The following is an 8,439-nucleotide window of genomic DNA, read 5'->3' on the forward strand; positions in this document are numbered from 1 at the left end:
TGGTCGAGGTCGGGGTCATCATCAGAGTATGGGTCGGGGTCGAGGTCGAGGTCGTCAAAATAGAATCTTGATTCCGGATCAAGTTCGGGGTCATCAAAATTGGATCTTGATTCAGGATTAGATTCGGGGCCAACATCTGCATCTGTAGGAGCTGAGCCATCTGGGCACTCAACTCAGCTATGTTTGCTTGAGAATGAGAGAAGGAGTCAGTGGTGCTACCTCCATGAGGGTTGAAAAAATCAACCCCCATAGTGGCGGCGGGGTTTTGAAACTAGAGTCAGCAATTCCAAGATTGCTGGTCTGATACCATGCTAAAATATGAAAACTATGAGAGAATATTTGTTTGTGGGAATTTTCTGTGTATTCTTCTCCTTGTATGAGGTCATATTCATAAGACAACCAAACCTGAATGGGCAAGTAAATAATAAATTCCTAAATCTATTTACAGTAGGAAATCAGAAATTAAAGTAAATCAATTACAATTATAATAGGGATTCTTGGTGTGTAAGGAAAGTAAGTCAATATCCACAAGTCACGCCAACAAGAAATTGTTATCAGGGATAATTATAGATTCCATCGGTTTGTAGATGGAATCTATAATTCAAAACAATCATCCATGGCTGAAACACAGTTAACAAACGAGTGAATTTACAAAACGATCATCCATAACTGCCAAGAGATGCACACAAACAGCTCTTTGTATTTATAAAAAATAAAAAATAAACAAAGGGTATTTTGGCATTTAAAAAAAATTAAATATGGGTATTTTTGGCATTTAAAAGTTTCATTAAAGGAAGCCAAGTGCTTCCCTTGTTTTTGTCCTGCAGCGCTTTTAGGAAGAAGCACCTCTCAAGTGCTTCTTCCAAAACCAGTCCAAGTACTTTTGGATCTCACCCAAAGCACTTTTACAATTTTTGCCAAACACCATTTTTAAAAGACAGAAGCGCTTTCATCCATTTAGAAGTGCTTTTTGCTGCTCCAAAAGCACTCCCAAACGAGCCCTTAATAACTCAAATGGCATTCGGATGGAACTTTGCAGAAAGTTTAATTTCAAAGAAGATTATTGCATTGTCCTCCTGTCAAATTAAGATCGTTTCACTCAATTCTTTGCATGCATAAAAATATATTTGTAGAGTGACTTGGATAGCCAAATGTGTCGGTTTTGCCAGTGTAAAGAACAATATGTAGCGGAAGTTTGTATTTGTGGCTTGCTTTGCTTTCATAAGCCTGCGGACCTGTGTTGCATTAATCTTTTATACCCATTTTTGTATTCAGTTGATTTGGTATTCATGATTTTTCAAAGCCACAACCTGTCGTTTTTGTTGCTTGCAAAAGCTAGCGTGAGGAAATCGTATCCGAAAAAGAAGACATAACTATAAGAAGAAACTGTGACTTATTACATTGGGAACACAAAAGAAAAGAAAGAAAAAAAAGAAAAGCAAACAAAAAATGTAAAACAAAAACTACAATAATATATGACTAGCCTCTAAGCCTTCTTTTCATCGTGTTGATGCGCATTATTATCATCACATACAACCTATCTTGTATATTGTCGATGAATTGAAAATATATGTATCTCCATGTCTTGTTAACAACTAAAGAACCACATACTCCCCAAAATCCTACTATGAATCCTAACGCAGTGAAAATATAAAACCATAGAAGTTGATAAGGCTCATTGTCCAAGTCTTCGTTGTTTGTGTCATCTTCATCAATGCCCTTATTTGATCCACACTTATTTGGAAGTGGGGCACCACAAAGTTTTGGATTCCCCTCAAAGGCAGAAGTGTTGAAAGTTTGGATCTGAGTGCTTGTTGGAATTGGTCCTCCTAGATTATTGTATGAGACATTAAATTTTTTCAAGAAAGTAAGGCTCGCCAAGGACAATGGAATTCTTCCAGACAAATGATTCATGGAGAGATCCAAAACCTCTAAATTTTGTAGGTTAGATATTTGGTCTGGAATGACGCCGGAGAAGTTGTTGGAGTAAAGAGCCAACTGACGGAGAAGGTGCAATTGTCCGATCTCAGTAGGTATATCACCAACAATGTTATTGTTCGATAAGTCTATCATTGTTGGAAAAAGAGAGAATTTATACGGTTGAAAATTTCGATTTGTAGTTAAGCTGCTGTAGACAGGCAATTCAAATTCATATTGGTCTACTTGAGATGCAATAGGTTCATAAACCAACCTTGGTAGCCTACAGAGTTGCTTTGGAAATTCACCTGAAATTCGGTTATATGACAAGTTGATAAAAAACAGTCTAGGAAGATTCCCCAACCAACTTGGAATTGGCCCGGTGATTTGATTAAAAGCTAGAATCAAGATCTCTAAATTCTTGAGCTTTGATAACCACACAGGTATTTCACCAGTGAGGTTAGTACCAGCCATATTCAATGCCCGAAGATTTTGGAATCCATCAAAATCAACCATGTCATCATCAAATGGCATTCCCTCACCTACAAAGGAACCAACAAGCGAGAGTGTCTGAAGACTTTTGCAACTCATCAATATCTTCATTGTGCCTGTGAGGTTGGTGAATCGGTTGGAACCAAGGGTGAGGAAGGACAAGGATTTCAATGAAAGAATCTCAATTTGTATTTGTCCCTCTATATGATTTCCAGTCAATGCAATGGCTTTTAGGTACCTACATGAGTAAAGGCTTACTGGAAACATACCAGTAAAGTTATTGTACCTTAGGTCAAGTTTTGTAAGTTGACTAAGTCTGGAGAAATTAAGCATGGAGATATCTCCTTCAAGGTTGTTGATTCCCAAACATAGTTCTACAAGGTTTGTGCAATTCATCAAAGATGTGGGAATAGTACCTTCTAAATTGTTGAAATCAACAGTCAAAAACTTCAACTTGGAGAGCTTCCCCAAATTGAGAGGAAGCTCGCCGCTCAATTGATTATGGCTGAGGTCAAGGATTTTAAGGTTGGTGAGGTTGACAATTTTATCACTAATGGCTCCACGTAGTGAATTGATAGGTAATGAAATTTCTTCAAGTTTGGTAGCATTATAGATATCTTCTGGAAGTAACCCTGAAAGGTTATTGTGACCAGCACGAAAAACCTGCAGTTCATAACACTCCCCTAGCCCAAGAGCAAGGTTGCCACTGAATTGATTGGAAGAAAAGTCCAATAGCCTAACAAAGGGCGAATAATGGAGACAAATAGAGGATGGGACATACCCTGTGAAGGTATTGTTGCTGACATTGAAACTAATCAAGTTGCTTGCTTGTTGGAAGAATGAAGATGGAATTGCACCAAAGAAGTGATTGCTCGACAAATCGACTTTCCGAATTTTGCTGGATGGTAGAGAAAGTGGTAGCTCCCCATAAAGATGGTTATAGCTCAAATCAAGGATCTCGAGACGATTCAAAGACAACAAGAATTGAGTCTCAAGCGAACCATATAGTGAGTTGTGGGAAAGGTTCAAGTGGGTGATATGTGTGAAATTTCTAAGTGAAGAGGGAGAGATACCTCCTTTGAGCCCTTTGGAAGGTAAGAGCAAATGGGTGACCCAACCATCTTGATCACAAGTGATGCCCTTCCAGTGACAACAATCAAGGGATGTCCAATTTAAAGGAGGAGAAGAGAGAGTGGAGGCAAAGGACAGGAGGGAGCAGCGTTCAATTTGGTTGCAGGCATGAGTGTTTATAGATATAAAATAAGAGAATAAGAGGAAGAGAAAGAAGCCATGAGCCATTAAGTTATAAGGCTGCACTTAACGTTGCTTTGTGTATGTGTCGTTGCTCACAGGTTTGTGTATATATATCCTTTGGAAGCCTTTATCATAAGGAAGTTTTCTAGGTTACTTGTTAAAGAGTAAGGAAGTTTGCCGCCGCCCCTGTGAATAAATCAAATACAGCTGGCAGAAGTATTATCATCACATATATATATATATATATATATAAGAGCAACGATGCTTGAACATGATATGTAAGAGCATTCACAATCGTACTCTCTATTTTAATTAAAATTTAATTAAAAATATATAAAAGTTATTTTAAAAACTCTCTATAAAATTTAGTTAACATTAATTAAAAGTTTAAAATAATCATAAAATAAAATAACATAAAATTATAGGGAACTGTTGGGAGTCCTTTCTTTCTCCTCAGATTTAGGAGCTTTTAGAGGTCTCCCTATTTAAAGAGGTTGATAAAGATTTTCTTAAAATTTGTCTAAAAAGATAGTTTAAAGAGACCATTATAAATGCTCTAAGTCGCCAAACAGACAACCGCATGGAGCAACTGGGAGACCACCTGAAATTGAGAAGTCAGCAAACAACAACCGCATGAAGCAAATTATTCATATTCAAAGAGAAGACCTCATTGGGTCTTAAGTGGGGGCTACCAGAGAGGACTTTGCTACTTAATTCAAAGGACTCATAGTTTATCTTTTGTTGATAATTTTTCTTGGAAATTTGGAACGTTACATTGCTAGTCAAGCCTGATCTCAACATTTCATTGGCGTGACGTCCTATATTCACAAGTCACAAGTCACTTCCTATATTCTCAACATTTCATTGTTGATTTTAGTTCAACAATGGCGAAAATTCGGTGGTACAGGTGTAGTCACTGATCCAAAGGACAAAATTCCATCTTAAAAATCAAGAGTTCATTGCAGTCACCTGATGACTTGTTCAACAATTTCTTATTGAACATCACATGATGTTGATGTGTAACCCTTAAGCTGAATGCCTTGGAGCCAAAGTCACAAAGTCTCTTCTAATTTCATTTTATAAGTTTTATTTTTTTCTGATGTAATTTGAGCCATTGGATCATAGTCCAAGTGGTCTCTTATCTTGCCTAGGATCTAAGTGTCAGATTATGACAAGTGGGATCATCTCATAGGATGATAGGATCAAAGGCTAGGATTTAATTCCCTTGTAAATCAGTTAGAGAAGTAGCTCACTTCTCTCACTCATACCAATATACATAAACAATGGAATATGATGAACAGCAATCTGAAGCTTTTCTATTTTTCTAAGAGCAACATTCTCTTCCTCATACTCTCTCTGTGATCTCTCCCTTCTTCCCAAAACATCCAAAATGCTGAAAACATTGAATTCTAACGTGGCCTCAGAGCCAGGTTCGATTGCTTGAGCTGGGCATGAATCTGTGAACAGGGAGTTGGAATTGATTTGAGCTGGGTCTGAGCTCATTCAACGATTGCAACTGAGATTTCTTGAATCCAATGTCTAATATGGCAGGATCGGGCACTATTGAGCTTTGCACACCAGTTTTCAATGGAGAAAACTATGAATTCTGGAGCATTCGGATGAAAACAATACTAAAATCTCATGGATTGTGGGATCTGGTTGAATATGGCTTCGATGCTTCAGATCCAAAGAAGGAGAAGGAGATTGAAGAGACTAAGGTTGCTGAGAAGTCTACGATGGCTGAGCTTCTGATGAAGGATGCTCATGCACTTGGATTGATCCAAAGTGTTGTCTCAAATCAGCTCTTCCCCAGAATTGTGAACGAGGAAACCTCAAAGAGTGCTTAGGATATTCTGAAGCTGGAATTCAGAGGAGATAAACAGGTACGAAATGTAAAATTGCAAGGATTGCGTAGAGAATTTGAATATACTCGCATGAAAGACATTGAATCCCTATCTGTATATCTTGCTAGATTGTTTGATATATTGAATCACATGAAGAGTTATGATGAGGAACTATCTAGGGAGAGAGTTATCCATAAATTACTATTTAGTTTGCCAAAATCATATGATTCCATCTGCTCTGTGATTGAATTCTAAGGATCTTGCTTCTCTGAAGAGCTTTGAGCTCAGATTGGATCGACACAATGAGAACTCTATAGAAAGGGTTTTTACTAGTCTGAATATTGAAGAAAAAAATCATAATAGTGGAGCTTCTTCTGGAGATCAAAAACCTCAGAAGAATTGGAAATCTAATGATGGGAATAAAACGGCTTGTAAACATTCTGAGAAATTGCATTTTGGCAAATGTTGGTTTGAAGGAAAGCCTAAATGCAAAAGGTGTGGGAAATTTGAACATATGCTCAGAGAGTGCCATGGAAATAAAAATGTACAGAAATTGAACTATGCAAATCTAGTTGAAGAAACTGGAATCTTGTTCTATGCATGCAATGATGTGACAGATGTGAAGGAAAATCACTCTTGGTACATTGACAGTGGTTGTAGTAACCACATGACAGGTGATGAGAGTGTTAGTCAATATTCAAAGAAATTTGACTTCTAAAGTAAAGATGGGTACTAGAGAAATAGTTCCAGTTGCAGGAAAAGGGACTCTTGTGATAAAAACCAAGTTGGGTAAGAAGCACATTCAAGAAGTAATGCTTGTACCTGGTCTTGAAGAAAATCTACTTAGTGTTAGGCAAATGATGGAGCATGGGTACAATCTTGTGTTTGGAGAGAATATGGTGTATGTTTATGATGATCAGTCACTGAGAAATCTGATTGTGAGGGTTCAAATGACCAATAACAGATGCTTTCCACTTACAATGATGCCTGCAAGTGATTTGGCCTTAAAGGCAAGTGTTACACACTGCTTGCAGACATGGCATAAGAGATTGGGGCACTTAAATGAAAGAAGCATAAAACTGCTTGAGAATCAAGGCATGGTTCATGGCTTACCTCATTTGGAACAGATTTCAGTAGTATGTGAAGGTTGCATGCTAGGAAAGCAACACAGAGATTCTTTCCCTTTGGAGTCCACTTGGAGAGCTACAGGTCCCTTGGAATTGGTTCACACAGATATCTGTGGACCAATGAAGACTGAATCCATCTCTGGAAATAGGTGTTTCTTGCTATTTACAGACGATTGCACTAGAATGTCATGGGTATATTTCATCAAAAACAAGTCAAGTGCACTCGAATGTTTTAAAAAGTTCAAGGCTATGACTGAGCTGCAAAGTGGATATAAGATAAAAGGTTTGAGGAGTGACAGGGGTGGAGAATTTTTATCTAGTGAATTTAACAAGTTTTGTGATGAATTTGGAATTCAAAGGCAGCTAACTATAGCATACTATCCTCAGCAAAATGGAGTTGCTGAGAGAAAGAACAGGACAGTAGTGGAAATGGCAAAATCTATGCTGCATGAGAAGGGCATTTATTATGACTTTTGGGCATAAGCTGTGAATACTGCAGTCTATATACTAAATAGATGTCCTACCAAGTCTCTCAAGAAGATAACACCATTTGAAGCTTATACTAGCAGAAAACCAGGAATTGCACACTTAAAGATTTTTGGATCTCCTTGTCATGTACTCATCCCTTTAGCGTTAAGGCATAAACTTGAAGAAAATAGCCACAAATGTATCTTTGTGGGTTATGGACTCTGTGAAAACGGGTACAGACTATTTGATCCAAGTACTAGAAAGATTATTCTATCCAAAGATGTGCAGTTTGATGAGAATGGTTCATGGAAGTAGGAGAATGCAAGTGCAGAAGAAATGACAGTCCCTGTGCCTACTGAGAATCAAAATTATAACCCAAGTCAAAACTTGGATACACTGCAAATGGATAAAGGTATCAAAATGAACCAAGTCAAAGCTTGGATACACCTCAAATGGATGAAGGTATCACCCTGCAAGATGAAGGAATAAGTGACAGTTCTCAAGCCATTGACATACACCAAAGAAATGGAAAAGTGTTAATGAAATCATGGCTCAGTGTAATATGTGCATAACGGAACCTGAGAATTTTGACAAGGCTGATCTAGATGAGTCATGGGGAAAGGCAATGGAAGCTGAGTTGGAAATGATAGAGAAGAATAACACTTGGCAGCTTGTTGAGAGACCGTTTAATAAACCTGTCATTGGTGTCAAGTGGGTCTATAAGACCAAACTTAATCTAGATGGTACTGTGCAGAAAAATAAGGCTCGATTGGTGGCTAAAGGCTACTCACAAAAGCCTAGAATCGATTACAATGAAACCTTTGCCCCAGTGGCAAGGTTAGACACCATTAGAACCTTGATTGCTCTTGCTGCATAGAAGAGATGGAACTTGTATCAGCTGGATGTTAAGTCTGCGTTCTCAATGGAGTATTAAAAGAAGAAGTGTATGTTGAACAACCAGAAGGTTTTGTGAAAGAAAATGAAGAAATAAAGGTGTACAAACTACACAAGGCACTGTATGGATTGAAACAAGCACCAAGGGCTTGGTATGATGAAATTGATGCATATTTCAACGGTGCTGGTTTAAAGAAAAGTTCAAGTGAAGCAACTTTGTACGTTAAAACAAGTGAGAATTCAGCTATTATCATTGTCTCCCTATATGTAGATGATATTGTATACACTGGTAATAGTCCACAAATGCTTGAAGAATTTAGAAAAGACATGATGAAGCACTATGAGATGACATATTTGGGATTGTTACACCATTTTCTTGGAATGGGAATACTACAAACTGAGAAGAGTATTTTTATACACCAAAAGAAGTATGCACAGAAGTT

At 37.7% G+C, this 8,439-nt stretch overlaps 1 protein-coding gene across 1 annotated transcript; it reads right to left on the reverse strand.

The window, feature by feature from the left end:
- Positions 1–1,352: 1,352 nt before the first annotated feature.
- Positions 1,353–3,725, reverse strand: LOC117619655 (receptor-like protein 3). Its single transcript, XM_034349653.1, has one exon. It carries the CDS (start codon positions 3,706–3,708, stop codon positions 1,480–1,482), a length of 2,229 nt encoding a protein of 742 aa, XP_034205544.1. The 5' UTR covers positions 3,709–3,725; the 3' UTR covers positions 1,353–1,479.
- Positions 3,726–8,439: the final 4,714 nt, after the last annotated feature.

Source organism: Prunus dulcis, chromosome 2 (genome assembly GCF_902201215.1).
Source record: "Prunus dulcis chromosome 2, ALMONDv2, whole genome shotgun sequence".
In the NCBI taxonomy this organism is placed as follows: Eukaryota; Viridiplantae; Streptophyta; class Magnoliopsida; order Rosales; family Rosaceae; genus Prunus; species Prunus dulcis.

What these genes read in the sequence shown, in the direction of transcription:
- LOC117619655 (XM_034349653.1), bottom strand. Translation starts at nt 3,708, where the DNA reads ATGGCTCATGGCTTCTTTCTCTTCCTCTTATTCTCTTATTTTATATCT.